At 39.7% G+C, this 21,014-nt stretch overlaps 1 protein-coding gene across 1 annotated transcript in view; it reads right to left on the bottom strand.

The window, feature by feature from the left end:
* The window catches only part of COL4A1 (collagen type IV alpha 1 chain), a 205,899-nt gene that overhangs the window by 17,894 nt on the left and 166,991 nt on the right, over positions 1-21,014 (bottom strand). Inside the window, exons 37-45 of the mRNA XM_063459844.1 lie at positions 20,790-20,929; positions 14,584-14,714; positions 14,412-14,488; positions 12,760-12,858; positions 11,684-11,734; positions 6,891-7,076; positions 6,099-6,232; positions 5,443-5,515; positions 4,678-4,749 (exon numbers count right to left, since the gene is read on the bottom strand). Coding sequence (XP_063315914.1) covers positions 4,678-4,749; positions 5,443-5,515; positions 6,099-6,232; positions 6,891-7,076; positions 11,684-11,734; positions 12,760-12,858; positions 14,412-14,488; positions 14,584-14,714; positions 20,790-20,929 — 963 coding nt within the window. The remainder of the gene's footprint in view (positions 1-4,677; positions 4,750-5,442; positions 5,516-6,098; positions 6,233-6,890; positions 7,077-11,683; positions 11,735-12,759; positions 12,859-14,411; positions 14,489-14,583; positions 14,715-20,789; positions 20,930-21,014) is intronic.

The raw sequence follows: 21,014 nt of genomic DNA, 5'->3' as shown, positions 1-21,014 counted from the left end.
GGTTACAGTAATCCATGCGGGAAATTACTAGAGCATGGACAAGCTCCTTGGCAGTATCTGGTGCAAGAAAGGGGCGGATGCGGGCTATGTTTTTAAGATGGAATCTACAGGATTTGGCAACATGCTGGATGTGAGGCTCAAAGGTGAGACCAGAGTCAAGTATGATGCCAAGACAGCGCGCTTGCAAGGATGGACTGATGTTGGTACCACAATCTTGAAGGGAGAGCGAAAGAGGAGGATCAGTATTAGGAGGAGGAAAGACAAGGAGCTCAGTTTTTGAGAGATTGAGTTTCAGAAAGCAGGAGGACATCCAGTCAGAGATGGAAGAAAGGCAAGCAGTGACACGTTGCAGGACAGCAGGGGAGAGGTCCGGGGAGGAGAGATATAGCTGGGTGTCATCAGCGTACAGGTGGTAGTGGAATCCAAAAGAGGTAATAAGTTTGCCAAGAGAGGCAGTATAAAGAGAAAATAGAAGGGGACCAAGGACTGAGCCTTGGGGGACTCCAACCGAGACAGGGCGAGGGGAGGAGGTATCATTAGAAAAGGAGACACCGAATGAGCGTTGGGAGAGATAAGAGGAAAACCACGAGAGGACAGAGTCACAGAGACCAAGTGATTGAAGAGTTTGAAGAAGGAGAGCATGATCAACGGTGTCAAAGGCCGCTGAGAGGTCAAGAAGAATTAGTATGGAGTAGTGGCCTTTGGATTTAGCTGTGATTAGGTCGTTAGTGACTTTGATAAGGGCAGTCTCTGTAGAGTGGAGAGGGCGGAAGCCAGATTGAAGGGGGTCAAGGAGAGAGTTGGAGTTGAGGAAATGAGACACACGGGTAAAGACAAGTCTTTCCAGAAGCTTTGAGGAAAAAGGGAGCAGGGATATGGGACGGTAGTTAGAAAGGGTGGATGGGTCGAGGGATGTTTTTTTTAGTATAGGTACTACAGTGGCATGGTTAAGGTCAGCAGGGATGATGCCAGAAGAGAGCGAGCAGTTGAAGATGTGTGTTAGAGAAGGCACGAGACAAGTGGAGAGAGATCTGATAAGGTGAGATGGGACAGGATCGAGCGGGCAAGTGGTGGGGCGAGAGGAGCAAAGAAGAGCAGCCACCTCTTGGTCAGTAGCTGGGGAGAATATCTGAAGGGTAGGATAGGCATGATTTATGTGTGATTGAGAAACAGAAAGGCAAGGAGGGGAGAACAATGTGGCAAACAATAAGTGGGCAAGACAAAAATAAAACTAAACGTGAGGATCCTGGAACATCTTGGAAACATCTGAAAGAAGGCCACTAACCACACAGTCCCTGTGCACTGCAATTCATGTTCACAGTTCAGTTGGAAATAATTCTCCTTTTTTGGAATAGAACACATTCCACCACATTGGAGAGGGGGCAATAGAGAGGACAGACTCACACGGCGGGAGACCTTCTGGATCCATCAATTGGGCTCCCTGGATCCAGGTGGTCTCAACGCAGATATAGATATAGTGTGTTTTCTTTAAAAATATTATTTACATTAAGCGAAACTTTAAAAAAATATATATATATATTTTGTAAATATCTTTTTTTTTTTTTTACAATTCCTGAGGAGGTTCACTATATTCATCGATGTGAGGGGTTTAGTTTCTGAGGACATACTTTGTCTGTATGCGTTATATTGATTAGGATAATCATGTGGTGATACCTTCTAGTGTTATAAAACATTAAATCAGAACATATTAAAATACACCATTTAAGTATATATATTAGGATTCTCATAAGTCCCCATATTTTTTATTCTTTTTATTTTTAATAGTTTATTTTTTTATCTCTGAAAGAAGAGATTAATTATTAATTACATGTTTTTTCTGTAATGTTTTCTTCCCTCTTTGTGCACATGAGAGGTGCTGCCACATGGTTGCCTGCTTTTGTGCCCTTTGTTTTGTTTTTCTTTCTGGTCTCTGGTTTATATCTTTTATAATATACTATTATCTCAATTAGCAAATGTGTTGGATGTATGTTAATATGTATCAATTTTGAGCCACTCAGGCTTCCCTACAATCACTAAGGATTCAACCACATAAGACTGAAAATATACATCACCGAAGGTGGAACGCATAATGGCCACCAACTGGAACGCACACGTCACCCGGAAGTACAAACTGGAAGTGACGTCATACGGGCATAGTACCTGCGAAAATCAACTGAAAACTCCTCTGAAACAGCTGAACAGCGTGGAAGATCCCCCCCTGGACCACCAATGGGAAGAGATAACAGCCACATATAAGGAAGTACTGGAGAGGGAAGGGTTATGCTGCTATTTTGTCCGTTTGTTAGGATATTTTATATATACAATTTATTTTTTTTTTATTATTGCTGGGTCCCAGAGGAAGTCTTTTGTTAGACGAAACATGTAGGACCATATTTGTTTTTTATTCTCAATTCTCATACAATAAAGCAGATTATTTTTATCACTTCCTGAGACGGGACTTCCATATTGTGGCTACTACACCAACCAGCTGGGAGAGAGTTCTGGATATACCCCCCAAAACATCTAAAGGGAGGCACCCTAAGGCGATCTTACCATCTACATCTTGTGAGTTATATTGATATTGGTGCAGTCTTATTGCTCATTTACAGTATTATACTATTGTATTGTTTTTCTTTCTGTAGACTATCAGCTATACTCCTATTATTATAGGAATGCACCTATTATATCTCTATATACATTCTATTTATACAGGAAAAGGTCTGAAATGTCCCAAGAGGAAGCTGTCATATCACTACGATAAGTTATTTCCTTTGTACAATTTATTTCTAGAGATGTGAGCTTATACACACTTTGTTTTGCTGCTACATACTGAATTAGGACTTGTTTTAAACTAACAGAGTGATTTATTAAACATCTGGAAAAAATGCAGTGAAAACGGAATTCCAGCCAGAATGGCAACTATAGAAATATTCATACTTACAAATGCCAAATCTGGTCAAAATTTTGCACAAATCAGCAAGATGCATTCAGTGTCCTGATTAAATCTATGCTTTCGCAGCTGAAACTTATACAAAGTATAGATTTCGGAACATTCATAAAGCACAGATTTTAAAACAGTTGATGCCAAATGCATCCAGTAGAATGCACATTTGCAAATTATCATTCACTTGCATTTTGCAAGTGCAAAATAACTTTAAGTTCTATTTGCCCACTAGCAAAACTAACAAACTAACAAACTAACAAACTAACAAACTAACAAACTAACAAACTAACAAACTAACAAACTAACAAACTAACAAACTAACAAACTAACAAACTAACAAACTAACAAACTAACAAACTAACAAACTAACACGGGGCAGCTGACCAGCACTTGTATATAAAAAAAAAAGCCTATGGATTTATATATAACCTTCATAAGGGTGGTTATACAGCTATGCCAAGGTTTGGGCATATCTACTAAACATTAAACAGCTAGTGGCTGCATGGGGAGGGAATAATAATGTGGGGGTTCTAGTAACCACCCATGCCCTACCCATGGACATCAGGTGTGGGACTTTAAATTAAATAATGGGGTGGACATAATTAAATGAACGCATAAGGAGCAGGTGGGGGTGCTAATTATAATACAATAGGGTATTACGTCCCCCCCATTTAAAAAATATCCCTCATACAGTGACTACAGTTGGGGAAGGGGGAGATATTCATAAGCCCCCTTAATTTTTCTAATTTAATGGACCAACCCAGGGAAGGGGGTGGGGCAGTGACCTGATCAACCCCCATTATTTAACTTAAAGTGTCCCATCTGATGTCACTGGTGGGAGCATAGGGGGACTAGATCCCCTCCAGGGATTAGTAGGGGCTGGGCTGCAGGAGATGTTTCGCCTGGCCGAAATCAGTGTAATTTTGCACTTTAAATGGCCCCATATGGAGCTGGATGGTTTTTGCCCCATTCAGACCTTAGTTAATAACCCTGAAATTGTCATTTTGTGCAAGTACCAGAATCATGTTGTTGTAAAATGCAAATATATATTTGCCAGACAGCTTCTGAAAGAAGCTACAACAGCATGAGACTGGCAGCTCATTAGCCTTGTTTTAGAACAGTAACATCAGTGTGACATCCATGTGAACATTTCGAGTGGAGAAGCATAATGCTGTTAAGGGTTACAAATAGTTAAAGGAGACAAATAGTTAAAGGAACACTATAGTGTCAGCAATACAAACATGAATTCCTGACAATATAGCGTTGAAGTGACTGTTTAGGTGACCGGGTCTCTCTGTGCAGTAAAAAAGGTGATTTTACTCATCTTTTCTCCCATGCCATGCAGGTCGCATGGTTCCGCCTGCATGGCTGAGATAATCAATATTGATTATGTCAGCCAATCCAATGCTTTTTCCGTATCAAAATGCCACTCTGCGCCAATATAGCATCTCCTCATAGAGACACATTGAATCAATGCACCTCTACGGGAAACGTTCGGGGTCTCCATGGCCTAGGAAGTACCTCTAGTGGCCATCTGAGTGCCAACTCTGAAAAAGCAATGTTTAAACTGCTAACACCGCAGGGACAAGCTATAGACACCAGAAGTGCTAAACTAAGCTGCAGTGGTTCGGGTAATTATAGTGTCCCTTTGAAAGTTGTATGTAAGGTTAATAAAACTTAAAAATCCTGTTGAGAAAAGCTATGTTCAGAACTTTCTTATATTAATCACCTACCTTTTGGTCCTTGTAGACCCCTATCACCACTTTCTCCTTTCTCTCCTAGAGGCCCAAGTGCACCTTTAAAACCTACAATTGTGATAAGAAATACAAAACAATGGGTCATTTGGTTGGTTTGAATGTTTACAGCATGCAGGATATTTTCTGTAATTTTCACATAATGAAGACAAGAGCTTTCAACTAATAAAATGACATAAAATGTGCAGTAGTGTTAGATATAGAAGTATTTCTCATTTTTGTATCTTCTAAAAATAATTAGCAAATGGTTATTTCAGCCAAACACCTAAATAAACAACAACCTTTTATTTAGCACATACAGGGGCAAAACCAGGAACCTGTGTGCTTCGGTGCAAAATTCAAAGAAAGAGCCCAGTGTTGCCCCTCCTCATGTTTCCTTAAGCAAAGACCTGAGTGGGTTGTGTGTGGTGGCTGTGTGTGATTGTGCTAGGGTTGGCTGAGTGTGATGGTGTGTGGGACTTGGATGAGTGTGATTGTGGTGGTTGGCTGAGTGTGATATAATGTGAAAATACAATTCAGCATTTTTTTTAGCATTGCTTCTTTGCCCTATAGCTTGCAGGGTTGTTTTTTTATCGGTTCTCCACAGTTCCCTGGTAGGTGCGTAAATCACTTTTGTTTTGAAATAACTTTGAATTCATGACAGTTTTCACTTTAAAAATTATTTTATTTGTATCACTAAAACCACACATGAGTAATATTTCCAATATAGCAAATTATAAAAAGAAACAAAAATATATATTTTACCTGGGAACCCTGGAATTCCTGGAGAGCCTGCATCACCCTTTTGACCTGTTATACCTGGAAACCCTGCATCTCCCTAAAATACAAGTGACACCTGAGTATACAGTAACTGTTCATGGTTATAATATAAAAGAATTTCTAAAACACATAAAGCTTAATTTTCAAACACCCATTTAGCCATTACAAAAAAACTTTTGAGTAGATAAAAAAAAAACGAAGTATGCATGTATGATCACAGATGATGCCGAACTAATTATAGAGGAACTCAGATATTGACCATCAAGAATATATAGCATCCAGACAGAAAGCAGATCTTCACCTCACCAGACACACCATTTACGTCCATATTAAAATAATTTCAAACTATAAGCTCTTAATTAAATCCCAGATCACGAAAGCCATACAAACCTAAATGAGTACAGTACAGTACACCACCCCTATTAGGCAATATTGATGGAAGAAGAGTACTATAAACATTAGAATGGCAGAATAATGTTTCCATCCCTACATGCAACCCAGAACACTGCTACTAAAACAACTTCTAGAAATGTGTTATATGTTGAAGAATTAAGAAAATACCTTCCACGTACTTTTATTTAAAACCCGGATTTGTTTAACCTGTCATTAACTGTTTACTCTGATAAACAGACACATCTCACCGGAAGTCCTTGCAATCCTTTGTCTCCTTTGATTCCTTGAAAACCAGAAACTCCAGGCAACCCCCTGTCTCCTTTTTCTCCTTTATGTCCATCTTGGCCTGGTACACCTTGCACACCTGGTGGTCCTGGAGAACCTGTTGAATAAATGGCAAATTTGTATAAGACAAAATGACTACACATTGCATACAAAAGAATAAAGCTCATAAAATGTTATAGTTTGGATTTTTTTGTGTGTGTGCATTATTCTTCTGCCATCGCAAAACTAGTTTATTTCATGCCTTATTATGCCTGCATTTATTACAAGCTATTTTTTCCCTATAGAATTGCATATGAAAATACATTTCAACACATTCATGTAACGGGCAGCAGTCCCATGTTTTGAGCCCAAAGAGTCATGATGGAATAAGAATTATACATAATATAACTGTTAAAGAAAATATATGTTAAACCAAACCACCCTGATGCAGAAAAAGTAATAGGTGCAGCATCCAAGCAGACACACTCTACATGGGTTTGCACAAGGAAAATATACACAAAGTGGAAAGAGGAATCCTCACACAATTGTTGGAAATTATTTCAATTGTGTGTTATGATCATTGCCTGTATGTATCCTAAACTGTTAATGATATCGTTTTTAGTACTGCTGGACAACTATTTGTTCAGTTATGCCTTGCTGTGATTAGATTCACCTACATTGGTATTTCCCACTTGATACATTTATTATGGTATTTGTTTTTGTTTTTTTGCACATACAAAAAAAAAATGAAATAATTCTTATATAGTTGTTATTACCTGGAAATCCTGGCTGACCATGTGGTCCTCTTTCACCTTTAGGTCCTTCCATAGCTATTCCTTGAGGACCAGGGAATCCCGGTGGCCCTTGATTGCCTTGACTTCCGGGAAATCCTTGATCACCTTTGATTCCAGGAGCACCGGGGCTGCCAGGCAAGCCAGGAAAACCAATGTCACCTTTAATTCCTTTAAGAAACAAAATGTAATTCAAGATATTAATATTATCTAGAACAATAAACTCTGTTTGTCGGTCAATATATAATCTGTCATCAAGGTGTTACATGACTAATGAAAGATGTTCACATATATGACTGAAGAGAAATTAAATGCATCCATTAGAAGATGTGTAGCAATTTGAAGCGACAATCTCAGCACCAGAACCTCCACAGCTTAATGCAATAGTTCAAAAATACTGTCCCTGCAGTCTGACAATTGTAAATATTGCCTTTCCTTGAAATCTGGTTATTATTTTTCAAGGTAATATTCTACTACCAATATGGACCAACCACTTTGGATATTGGAAGCATTTGTAATGCTTGAATCAAACTAGAATTTTTGGTCTAATGCTTTTATGGTAGACTATTTATAGCCATGCATTCCAGACTGTAAAATACTTTTTCAGAATTTGGATAAGGATCTTTACAGTGCTGACAAAGATAGTAATGATAATGTACCATAACATATTGCTCCTAGAATATCATTAGGTGAGTCATAGAACAGTTAATTAAACTATATGTGGCATGTGAATAATATTCATTGTGCAGTCATTATCACCCTGCCAATATGAGCTTGCCTTACCAAAATCAACACACTGATTTACTAGAACCCAAAGCTGTAAAATTGTGTTGTGGCACAGTTACCCCAAATAAGTATTATGCTAAATGCCATAATATGCCAGTTAGTAACAACATATCTGACTCTGTGAGAGTACAACACAGGAAAGCATTGAAAATACAGCAGACCAAAAATGTAAACCCTTTTCTAACATAAGTGTCAAGCCTAATGAGACCAGGTATATGGCACTGGCAGATCCAAGGGGAGGGGGGGCAACAGTGCCTTGCTCTCCCCTGCCAGCCCTGCTGTGTGCTTTCAAGGACCAGAGGGGGGATCAGTGATCTCCCTCACCAGTCCGCAGGCACTTTGCTGGTATCCGGCAAGGGAGGGAGAGAGTACCTGGGAGCTCAGCCTCAGATCCTCCTCTTGCAAGCACAGAGCATTGCCGCGGTTACCACAGCAAGGTTCCGGTTTTCGCAAGAGTAAACTCTAGCCTCAGGAGCTGCAAGCTAGAGTTCACTCTCACCACTAGAACCACCGGGGATTCTCCACCAGAGCACCATGGATTGCAGGAGATATCCCTCCTCCCTCAGCAAAGGTAAAAAGGGTAAAAAAGGCCCCCCGATACACACACACTGCTCCTCTCTAGTTACACACATTACCCCCCATTATACACACACACTGTCCCCAATACACACACACACACAAACACACTGCTCCCCAATACACACACACACACTGCCCCAATATCAACACACACACTGTCCCCAATACACACACACACTGCCCCCAATACACACACACACTGCTCCCCAATACACACACACACCCTCCCTAAACACACACACACACACACTGCCCCAATACACACACACACAGCCCCAATACACACACACTGCTCCAATATACACACACACTGCCCCAATACACACACACACTCCCTAAACACATACTGCTTCCAATACACACACACACACTGCCCCAATACACACACTGCCCCAATACACACACACACTGCCCCAATACACACACACTGCTCCCCAATACACATACAAACTGCTCCAAAACACACACACACACACACACACACACACACACACACACACTGTTCCCCAATACACACACAACACTGTCCCCTAATACTCACACACACACACAGTGCTCCCAATACACATACACACTGCACCCCTCACACACTTTGTCCCCAATAAACACCCACACTGCCCTAATACACACAGAGCACTGCCCCAATACATACACAAAAATACTAGCCCCAATACACACACACCCTCCCTAAACACACAAACACACACACTGCCCAATACACAAATACACACACACACACTGCACACACTGCCCCCACACACACAAACACACACTGCTCTGCAATACACACACCCACACACAAACTGCACCCCAATAAACACACACACTGCCCCAATACACACACAGCACTGCCCCCAATACACACACTGCACCCCCATACACACACACATTGCCTCCTCACACACACAATGCACCCCTATACACACACACACACTGAATTCCACACACACTGCACCCCTCACACAGACACTACTGCCCATATTCCCTACTACTGTCCCTATTCCCTGGGAGGGCACCATGGCACTACTGGCACCATAACTACTACAGAGGGCAGTAGTGGTTATTGTCCCTGAATTGCTTCTTTAAATAATCTATCAATGCCTCTCCTGAGATTAGGTTCTGTATCTGCCCCGGTATATGGTCTACTGAGGTAAACAGTACCAATCCAATTGACTGTTTTAATGCTGTTGTTTCCCATGTGGTACTGATATAAAAAGTAAAATGTTTCTGCGAGACCCCAGCATGTATTTAGAGTAAGACAATCAACTACAGCAAATAACCTCCATTCTTTCATTGGCTGAGGAGATGGCATTTTAGTCCTTAAAAGGCCATAGAAAATGTGTTAACAAGGCTAGAGTTTCCCCAGTCTTTGGGTCCTGAAATGGAATTAACCCCAGGATGGGATAATCTTTGAATATTTTAGGAGGGCCAGCAGTTGCACAGTGTAACGGATCGGCGGGCACCCCGACTGGGTACCTCCATTGAAGGATGCTCCTAGCGCTTCCTGAGGGCTCCAAGCACTCTAGCAGACACCACAACTACCGAACCGGAGAAGCATACGAATGCTCTCAACCATATGAATGCTGTAAACCGCTGAACAGGAAAAGCATACAATCAGCTTACACGCCTGGCAATCAGCATACAATCCAATTCCCCCAATGACGAGACAACACTTTGTTTGAGGATCAAGCAGAACTGACTGTACTGGCACATACAGCCTCTTTTATTCACAATCCACAAACATAGTACTGCCCAGAGGGTTTGGAAATACAACCAATCAAGCCGTACAATACACACAGACACTCCCACACAAAATCCTCCCCTCTGCCTGTGATATGATTACTGAACACAATGGTTAATATAATTATCAAAGGCAGAGAAATACAGTTTTTACAAAATATTAATAACTTCCCAAATATACATGCCATTCACATAAAACATACATTTTCATAATCAGCATGCTTGAAATATACACATACTCAAAAACCAGGGCAATCGGTTCAGGGGTTAAAAAGTTAAGGGAAAGTCCTATTTGACCGACCGGAAGCACATTTTCATGCCCAAAAGAGTTTTATAGATTTGGGCTGTGCGGTCGGTCAATTTCACACAGAAAAATGTCTAAGTCCCATTCGAATGCACGAACGGGGCCGTTCGTGCAAATAGCCCACTCTAACAGTGCGTTTGAATTGTCAAACGCACTTCTATTCCAGTCGAAGCGTCGAAGTTCCTAAAAAGGCAAAGGTCAGCGGTGTTTGTGCAAATGTGTAGCCGATTTTAGTTCCCTAGATTCAGTGGCACACACCGCTGACCGCGTTTGACTAAATTAAAATGCCCGCCGCCACGTGTTCGGTTTTCAAATGGCGGCCACTTCGACTGCATCCGAAGTGCCAATTTAAAAGTACAAATCCTTTCTCTGGGAGTTAAAGGGCCAGCAGCAGCACAACACAAATCCATTTTGCCCAAATCATGTCTTTAACCCCTTAAGGACCAAACTTCTGGAATAAAAGAGAATCATGTGTCCTTAATGGGTTAAAGGGTAATACATCCCAGGGGCCATAGTCACATGGCAGGAGGCTGGCAAGCAGTCCTCTCCAGGCGCAAGTGACAGGGCTGGTTCCGCCACACACAGTTTGTTGACCCATAAAGATATGTATTGGTCGGGAAATGCCCAGTCTCCTACTCATAATTGGTTAACCTCAGAAGGGTTGACCCCAAGTATATTACTTCATAGGGGTTAATCCTAGAAGAGAATAATCCCTAAATTTGTCACCCAGGGGATTTCTAAAACCCTAGCTCATAACCTGACACAATTAACAGAAAATAAAAAAACAATAACTTCCCAGTCACAAAAACAGACGGAAGCAGCCTGAAGCAAAACTTGCCTATTCACAGAACCTTGACTATTTTGTTTCCAGGAGAACAAGCCAACCAAACACGGTGGAACACGGTGTTCCATTTGACTGAATAACTGTCTTTTTTACTTCTTCGCTAGGTTAATGTAATTGTATTGGGCTTTTTGTCCATTTTGATAGTCAAAGCAAAGAGATTGAAGAACAAAGATCTTCCATAAAGACTTTGGCAGATCATTTATTTTAAAGGTTATTAGTTACAAATTAGTTACTAATGAATAAACAATGCAACATTTGAGCTTTTCGTAGCCTTTCTTGTTCAGCATTCTAAAAATTATTAATTACAACATACCTATAGAGAAATTAACCCGTATATATAGTAAGTAGCATATAAAAAATATGACAACCTAACATAAACTCGTCAGGAAGGATAAGCCCCTCTTACAATCAAACCAGTTCTGGTGGTCTCATTGCTTAAATCATAATGTGTTTCAGACATAAAAATTACTATTAAAGGCACTATTTATTGAAAATAAAGAGTATTTCATCGCGATTGTGTTTTACCTTTCTCTCCATGTTCCCCTGGATATCCTTGAAGACCTTTTCCAGGTAAACCTTACAATTAAAAAATGAAAACAGGATAATTAGAACAATTTGAAAATCTAACTGGTATTATAAAATACTTTTTGTCAAGGCTATTCAAGCAGAAACGTTGGGTTGTTTTTGGTGTCCCGCTGTCACAGTAACAAGGAAAAAACACTTTAGGCACACCAGTTTTCCTCGTTTGTTTATTTCCCTTACTATTATTTTTTCATTTTGTTTGACATGTATCCTATATAGTGATTCTGTATACTGATACTTACTTTTGTATATATATATATTAACTATACTGATGAATTCATTGCTTTTATCTGTGATTTGTATATAAGTGTGTAAATATATAAAATGTAGGTGTGCAGTTGGTTTGTATATATTACTGATTTAGGATTAGGCCACCCAGGGGAGGCACTTTTTCCACTTTTTGCATTCTGCACAGAGAGTAACACATGCTATAAATCACTGGATGCCCCAACCTGTACTCACTAGAGCTAATATAGACCCGGTTTAATAATGTCAGATATGATTATAAACTTATTAAATATTTTCAGATAAACCTTTAAAATAATTAATTATTATTTTTAAAAAATATCTACATTTTGTAATATTTTCATATATTGTTGTATATATATATATATATATATTATATATAATATATATATATATATATATATATATATATATATATATATATACATACAACAATATAGGAAAATATTACAAAATGTATATATTTTAATTTTTTTAATATTTAGAAAAATGTATATTTTAAAAGTTTATCCAAAATAATAAATATTCAGTTGAGGCCAAAGTCTCTTAATGAGAATATGCACATTATTTACAATGTGGTAGACACACACTGGGGCACGTGTGTAGGATGGTAATTACATTTGCACTCGCTAGTGTCTGAAAATAAAAGTGTAAGTGTATCTTAATGGAGTCCACTGGGAATTTAATATGATAAAATAAGAAGCATACTGTTCCAGTCCCATACACTTGCTGTAATAACTAGTAAATAAACAAATAAACAATGGCTGACATACCTTGATCGCCCTTATCACCAGGTGACCCTGGAATACCATCTTGCCCAGCTTCACCCTTTTCACCTATGGAGCCAGCAGGGCCTTGAACACCAATTTCACCTGTGACAGTTTTTATAGTTACAGCTAAATATGTATCATGTATTTAAACTGGTTATTCCTTGTAAATAAAAGTTATGTGAGTAATGTGAAAGAATTTACAATTTTGCTACAGTCCTGATATCCTGCGATATTCTTCAATACAACATTTGAATATCAATGAAATAAAAAATCTTAAAAAAATTACAGCTGCAAAATGCTTTTTTTTATATCTGCTCAACGTTCAATCCAAGGTTATTTTAGGTGTAGTGTTATTCTGATATTTGAATCAGCACTAGCAGCCAGCAGGCAAATTAAAAAAAAAAAAAAAAAAAACCTTGACAGCCTAAAGGTTAATTATGTGGTGGCTGACAGTGATCTGTTCACCCCACATTATTTTTTTAGTCTCCCACCCGATGTTCACTAGTGGGGAAATGGGGGAGGGAAGTATGTCCCCTCTTTTATTTAACAGACACCATTCCATGAAATTGGTCTTTTCTAGTGACTGGCTGCCCAGTGTTAGCCAGTTAGTAGATGTCCCCCGGCCTGCCTTGTATCAGATGGGGCATAGGGAAGGTATTAAACTTCACTTATAGCAATATGGGGGTATTATTGGCACCCAAAGGCTTTTTACTTTAATTTTTTTTTTAAATGATTAATGTGTTACCCAGCTACCACATATTTTTTTTTTAAAGCATCCAACAGACTTCAGTCCGGCTGAAATCTGGACCAAAATCAGACCCATTTAGAGCCTGAATTATGAAATGCGGACATTTTTAAACCGCATGAACACTGTTGGGATTTTGCAGTCCAAATGGCCCTGTATGCATCTGGACGGTTTTGTCCCATTCAGTACAGGCCATTTGAACTTTAGTGAATAACTCTACTAGTCTCATTTTGTGTATCATTTAAACCACAGACACTTGTTTTCCAATGCCAAATGTTTGCACGTCATGTAACACGATATGGTCAGAAGCACATTCCTGACCCTATAGTGTTAAAATCCCTATTTAGCAACCCTGTCCCTCCATTTCCTCCTTACATATAGTAAAAACTCACCCCATTTCTAGCGCGGCGTGGGTCTGCTGACACTGGCTCTTACGCCGGTATGCCACCTTGGCTGACATAATCAGAATTCCCATAGGAAAGCATTGAATTGGCTGAGATCATCAATTCTGATGATCTTATGCAAGAAATTGGGCCAGAACCAGCGCCCTGGCCAAACAGCATCTCCTCATAGAGATGCATTAAATCAATGCATCTCTATGGGGAAAGTTCGGCGTCTCCATGCTTACCGTGCGCACTGCCCCAGGAGCAACTCTAGTAGCTGTCTGAGAAGAGGCTGTCCTAGGCTGTAATGTAAGCATTGCCTTTTCTCTGAAAAGGCAGTGTTTACAGCAAAAAGCTTGCAGGGACTGACTATACTCACCAGAACATCTACAACAAGCTGTAATTGTTCTGGTAACTATAGTGTCCCTTTAAGACAAATACCCTCTGGAAACATTTTGATTGACTAGTTAATCAATTCAAAATATTAACCACCATAATCAAATTATGCAGCAAATGACAATCCCTACCTTTTTGTCCTCTGGAACCTGGAATTCCATCTAACCCTGGATGTCCTTTGATGCCCTTTTCTCCTGGAAGTCCAGGACTGCCTAGAGAGGAAATTAATGAGCAGATGTCACCTTTTAGATGAAAATAGATATCTTCATAAAATCAGTTTTGAGGAACCCTAAGCAATAGAACTTGCCTGGGAAACCTGGAGAGCCTGGAGATCCTTTAGAGCCAGTTGTGCCTGGAAATCCTGGAAGGCCTATGTCTCCTTTTTCACCCCTGTCACCTGTCAAACCTAGAGATCCCTCTTTTCCAGGCTCGCCCTGTGGACAGACAATACACAAAAAAATGTGACATAGTAATACTAGTGGAGAAGACTCCACATTCAGATAAATAAAAATGAGATATTGAAATGTATAAAAATATGGGAAATAGGTCAAATAAACTGATGATAAATGTAAAAAATATACTATACATTGCATCTAACATATTATTCAAGATGTAAACTACATCAAGATGTAAACTATATATTTTGTTAGATGCATGTGTAAATTGTGAAATATATATTTTTCTGTAAACTCATAATGCTTACCTTGAGATTCCTTGGACAATACTGCAATAATGTTAATCTATATAGAGCTTGGTTGCTTCATCTAAGTGTTGCTTCTAAGTGTGTGTGTGGTTGGAGATATTCTGGAGAGTTTTACAGAAGCTTCAACTGTCTAAGAGTTGTGCTAAGAGTTCTTTTTTACTGTTACAGGTAAGATTCATCTGTAGGAAAAGGTTACTGACTGCACAAGGTAAGATTCATCTGTAGGAAAAGGTTACTGACTGCACAAGGTTTGATTTCCTGTTGGTAATTATAAGGCATTTAATTGGATTAGGTAGCTACTTGCTATTGATTGCTATTTAAATTAGCTATTGTTTGCTAATAAGCAGAGGCCTACCCAGGTTTTAAACTTTCCTAGTGGGAGGTGATTTGAGGAGTATATAAGGGCTGTTGTCATTAGCTTGGCTAATAGAGCTTGGTTGCTTCATCTAAGTGTTGCTTCTAAGTGTGTGTGTGGTTGGAGATATTCTGGAGAGTTTTACAGAAGCTTCAACTGTCTAAGAGTTGTGCTAAGAGTTCTTTTTTACTGTTATAGGTAAGATTCATCTGTAGGAAAAGGTTACTGACTGCACAAGGTTTGATTTCCTGTTGGTAATTATAAGGCATTTAATTGGATTAGGTAGCTACTTGCTATTGATTGCTATTTAAATTAGCTATTGTTTGCTAATAAGCAGAGGCCTACCCAGGTGTTAAACTTTCCTAGTGGGAGGTGATTTGAGGAGTATATAAGGGCTGTTGTCATTAGCTTGGCTAATAGAGCTTGGTTGCTTCATCTAAGTGTTGCTTCTAAGTGTGTGTGTGGTTGGAGATATTCTGGAGAGTTTTACAGAAGCTTCAACTGTCTAAGAGTTGTGCTAAGAGTTCTTTTTTACTGTTACAGGTAAGATTCATCTGTAGGAAAAGGTTACTGACTGCACAAGGTTTGATTTCCTGTTGGTAATTATAAGGCATTTAATTGGATTAGGTAGCTACTTGCTATTGATTGCTATTTAAATTAGCTATTGTTTGCTAATAAGCAGAGGCCTACCCAGGTTTTAAACTTTCCTAGTGGGAGGTGATTTGAGGAGTATATAAGGGCTGTTGTCATTAGCTTGGCTAATAGAGCTTGGTTGCTTCATCTAAGTGTTGCTTCTAAGTGTGTGTGTGGTTGGAGATATTCTGGAGAGTGTTGCTTCTAAGTATCTGTGGTTGGAGATATTCTGGAGAGTGTTGCTTCTAAGTGTCTGTGGTCGGAGATATTCTGGAGATAAACTGGAGGTAATCCGAGGTATTCAGGAGGATAAATAAAAAGTTAAGGTTTGTTTGATTTAAATTATTCACCTCATTGGAATGGCAGACTTAGTTCATTGTAATAGTTGCTTTGCATTTGTTTCACGTTCCACTTTTTGGAGGTTTGGTTGTTGTCTAATCTGTAGACAGTTCTCTATTTTGCGGCAGGAGATTGTATTTTTGAAGTCTGAGATTTGTAAATTATCTGGTAAACAAACTCAGGCTGGAACTGCTGCAAAACCACTGCCGCAGAGACATACTAGGAATTGCAGATGGATTACTGTAGGATCTGGTAGACTTGGAGTTGTGGATAAAAGGCATATTGCACAGTCTGTTGCTCTACATAATTCATTTTCTGCACTTTCAGAGTGTAGTGGTGTCGTGGAGAGAGGCACTGAGGCTACAGGTGTTGTGCAGAGAGGCACTGAGGCTAGTGGTGTTGTGCAGAGAGGCACTGAGGCTAGTGGTGTTGTGCAGAGAGGCACTGAGGCTAGTGGTGTTATGCAGAGAGGCACTGAGGCTAGTGGTGTTGTGCAGAGAGGCACTGAGGCTAGTGGTGTTGTGCAGAGAGGCACTGAGGCTAGTGGTGTTGTGCAGAGAGGCACTGAGGCTAGTGGTGTTGTGCAGAGAGGCACTGAGGCTAGTGGTGTTGTGCAGAGAGGCACTGAGGCTAGTGGTGTTGTGCAGAGAGGCACTGAGGCTAGTGGTGTTGTGAAGAGAGGCACTGAGGCTAGTGGTGTTGTGAAGAGAGGCACTGAGGCTAGTGGTGTTGTGAAGAGAGGCACTGAGGCTAGTGGTGTTGTGAAGAGAGGCATTGAGGCTAGTGGTGTTGTGCAGAGAGGCACTGAGGCTAGTGGTGTTGTGCAGAGAGGCTTGAAGACTATGGTGAGGCCGAATAGAAAGCAGTTGTTGGTGGGGGATTCCATCATAAGAGGTGTGGAGATGGACAATGGTGGTCTTGTGAGGTGTCTTCCCGGAGCTACTGCTCACAGAGACAGGAGACGTATCTGTAATATTGTTAAGCAAGCAAAGCAGGAAGGGGAATTGGATGTACTTGTCCATTTAGGGACAAATGACTTGGCTTGCAATGAGGTTTCAGAGGTTAAGGAAGTTTTGAGTGTTTTTGCCAATGATATACGGCAGGTTGCTTCCACATTGTCATTCTCTGAAGTTCTGCCTGTGCATAACACTCAGAATGACAGGCGGATGCGTATTAGGGACTTTAACTTGTGGCTTGGTGAATGGTGTCGGGAGCAAGGATTTGGCTTTATTGCTCATGGTAGCTCTGTTTGGAATGGAAATAAACTGTACAAAAAAGATGGTTTGCATCTTTCTCAAAAGGGAACAAATGTTCTCAGTGAGCAGTTCAGAGGTTTTGCTAGGATGTATTTAAACTAGGAGGGGGGGGCAAAAGGGTGATAAAACATCAATCCAATTGTCCCCCAAAACAAGGACAGAAGGTGCCTGTAGCAAGTGTGTTAAAAAATGCTAAGCTTAGAGTCATGTCTACAAATGCTCGCAGTTTAGGGAATAAGATCCATGAACTTGTGGCAATAATGGCAACTGATAGTGTAGATTTAGTCGCTGTTACTGAGACATGGTATAATGAGAAAAATGACTGGGACATAGCAATACCAGGGTACTCTTTATATAGAAAAGACAGGGAAGGCAAGAAAGGGGGAGGGGTGGCCCTGTATGTAAAGAATAGCATAAAATCTAGCCTAATAAAGGTTAGTGAGGCGAACATAGAGTCAGTTTGGGTTACGTTAGAATTTGGTAATCACACAGTAACTCGTGTAGGTGTGATTTATAGGCCCCCAGGACAAATTGAAGAGTTAGATAATCTACTAGTTGAAGAAATAGCTAAAATGACAATGAAGGGGGAAGTTATCATCATGGGTGACTTTAATCTTCCTGATGTAAATTGGAAAACAAAAATAGCTACTTGTGCCAGGAGCACACATATTCTAAACTCCCTACTGGGATTGTCTCTAAAACAAGTCGTTGAGGAGCCAACTCGTAAAGAGGCCATACTAGATTTAGTGTTAACAAATGGAGATTTGGTATCAGATATTACTGTAGGTGAAAGTTTAGGATCCAGTGATCATCAGTCAGTGTGGTTTAATATAAGAACAGTGACTGAGTCACACCACACAAAAACAAAAGTTTTAGACTTTAGAAAAACAGACTTTTCCAAAATTAGAATATGTGTAAAGGAGTCATTATCAGACTGGAGCAATTTAAATGGAGTCCAAAAGAAATGGGATTATTTAAAAGTTGCACTACTGAAGGCAACAGAAAATTGCATTAGGCTTGTCAGTAAAAGCAAAAAATTCAAGAAACCACTGTGGTACTCCACAGATGTAGCCAAAATAGTAAAAAACAAAAAGTTAGCCTTTAGTAATTATAAAAAAACCCAGAGTGAGGAAGACAGAATGACCTATAAGATTAGGCAGAAAGAGGCTAAGCAAGTTATAAGAGCTTCCAAATCACACACAGAAGAGAAAATAGCACAGTCAGTAAAAAAGGGGGACAAAACCTTTTTTAGATACATAAATGAGAAAAGAAAAGTAAAACAAGGATTAGTTAGATTAAAAACAAAAGAAGGAAGGTATGTAGATGAGGATAAAGGTCTAGCTGACTGCCTCAATGAATATTTTTGTTCGGTATTTACAGATGAAAATGAAGGAAAGGGACCTCAGTTAAGAAAAAGGATAAATGAGTCATTTATTACACGTGAGTTTACAGAGGAAGAGGTTCTATTTCATCTGTCAAAAGTAAAGACAAATAAGTCAATGGGACCTGATGGAATACACCCAAAGCTATTAAAAGAGCTTAGTGGTGTACTAGCAAAACCATTAACAGATTTATTTAACCAATCATTGATAACAGGAGTATTCCCAGAAGATTGGAAGTTAGCGAATGTTGTGCCCATTCACAAGAAAGGTAATAGGGAGGAGTCGGGCAACTATAGGCCAGTAAGCCTAACTTCAGTAGTGGGGAAAGTGATGGAAACCATGTTAAAGGATAGGATTGTTGAACATCTAAAAACACATGGATTTCAAGATCAGAGACAACATGGGTTTACTTCAGGGAGATCATGCCAAACTAATCTTATTGATTTTTTTGATTGGGTAACTAAAATTATAGATCAGGGTGGTGCAGTAGACATTGCTTACCTCGATTTCAGTAAGGCTTTTGACACTGTTGCACATAGAAGGCTTATCAACAAACTACAATCTTTGAGTTTGGATTCCAATATTGTTGAATGGGTAAGGCAGTGGCTGAGTGACAGGCAACAGAGGGTTGTAGTCAATGGAGTATATTCGAAGCTTGGGCTTGTCACCAGTGGGGTACCTCAGGGATCTGTACTTGGACCCATTCTCTTTAATATTTTTATTAGTGATATTGCAGAAGGTCTTGATGGTAAGGTGTGTCTTTTTGCGGATGATACTAAGATATGTAACAGGGTTGATGTTCCAGGAGGGATAAGCCAAATGGAAAATGATTTAGGTAAACTAGAAAAATGGTCAGAGTTGTGGCAACTGACATTTAATGTGGATAAGTGCAAGATAATGCATCTTGGACGTAAAAACCCAAGGGCAGAGTACAGAATATTTGATAGAGTCCTAACCTCAACATCTGAGGAAAGGGATTTAGGGGTGATTATTTCTGATGACTTAAAGGTAGGCAGACAATGTAATAGAGCAGCAGGAAATGCTAGCAGAATGCTTGGTTGTATAGGGAGAGGTATTAGCAGTAGAAAGAGGGAAGTGCTCATGCCATTGTACAGAACACTGGTGAGACCTCACTTGGAGTACTGTACACAGTACTGGAGACCCTATCTTCAGAAGGATATTGATACCTTAGAGAGAGTTCAAAGAAGGGCTACTAAACTGGTTCATGGATTGCAGGATAAAACTTACCAGGAAAGGTTAAAGGATCTTAGCATGTATAGCATGGAGGAAAGACGAGACAGGGGGGATATGATAGAAACATTTAAATACATAAAGGGAATCAACACAGTAAAGGAGGAGACTATATTTAAAAGAAGAAAAACTACCACAACAAGAGGACATAGTCTTAAATTAGAGGGACAAAGGTTTAAAAATAATATCAGGAAGTATTACTTTACTGAGAGGGTAGTGGATGCATGGAATAGCCTTCCAGCTGAAGTGGTAGAGGTTAACACAGTAAAGGAGTTTAAGCATGCGTGGGATAGGCATAAGGCTATCCTAACTATAAGATAAGGCCAGGGACTAATGAAAGTATTTAGAAAACTGGGCAGACTAGATGGGCCGAATGGTTCTTATCTGCCGTCACATTCTATGTTTCTATGTTTCTATGTTTCTATGTTTCTATGTTTCTATGTTTCTATGTTTCTATCTAAGGGTCATTAATCATTTTAAAAAATCATGACCAACAGTCTAAAAGGTAATATATGTTTAGCATTTAGGACTGGACAGACTGTCAAAATGTAAAACTCTAATTTCAATTCAGTTAGCTGTACCATATTTACCTTGAAACCTGGAGGCCCTGGAAAGCCAACACCTGGACGACCTTCTTCGCCTTTCCCACCCTTGTCACCTCTAACTCCCTCTGAGCCTTTCAGTCCTGCGGTACCTTGAATACCTTGTTCACCTTTTTGTCCAGTTGGACCTGCAAGTATTTAAAAGGAAAACACAAACTAATGATGTGCATAACACTGATACATTCATTAGGGAGAAATAATGTCATCTCAGTG

The sequence above is a fragment of the Pelobates fuscus genome, chromosome 1 (assembly GCF_036172605.1).
Source record: "Pelobates fuscus isolate aPelFus1 chromosome 1, aPelFus1.pri, whole genome shotgun sequence".
NCBI lineage: Eukaryota > Metazoa > Chordata > Amphibia > Anura > Pelobatidae > Pelobates > Pelobates fuscus.
This window is presented reverse-complemented; position numbering and strand designations above follow the sequence as displayed.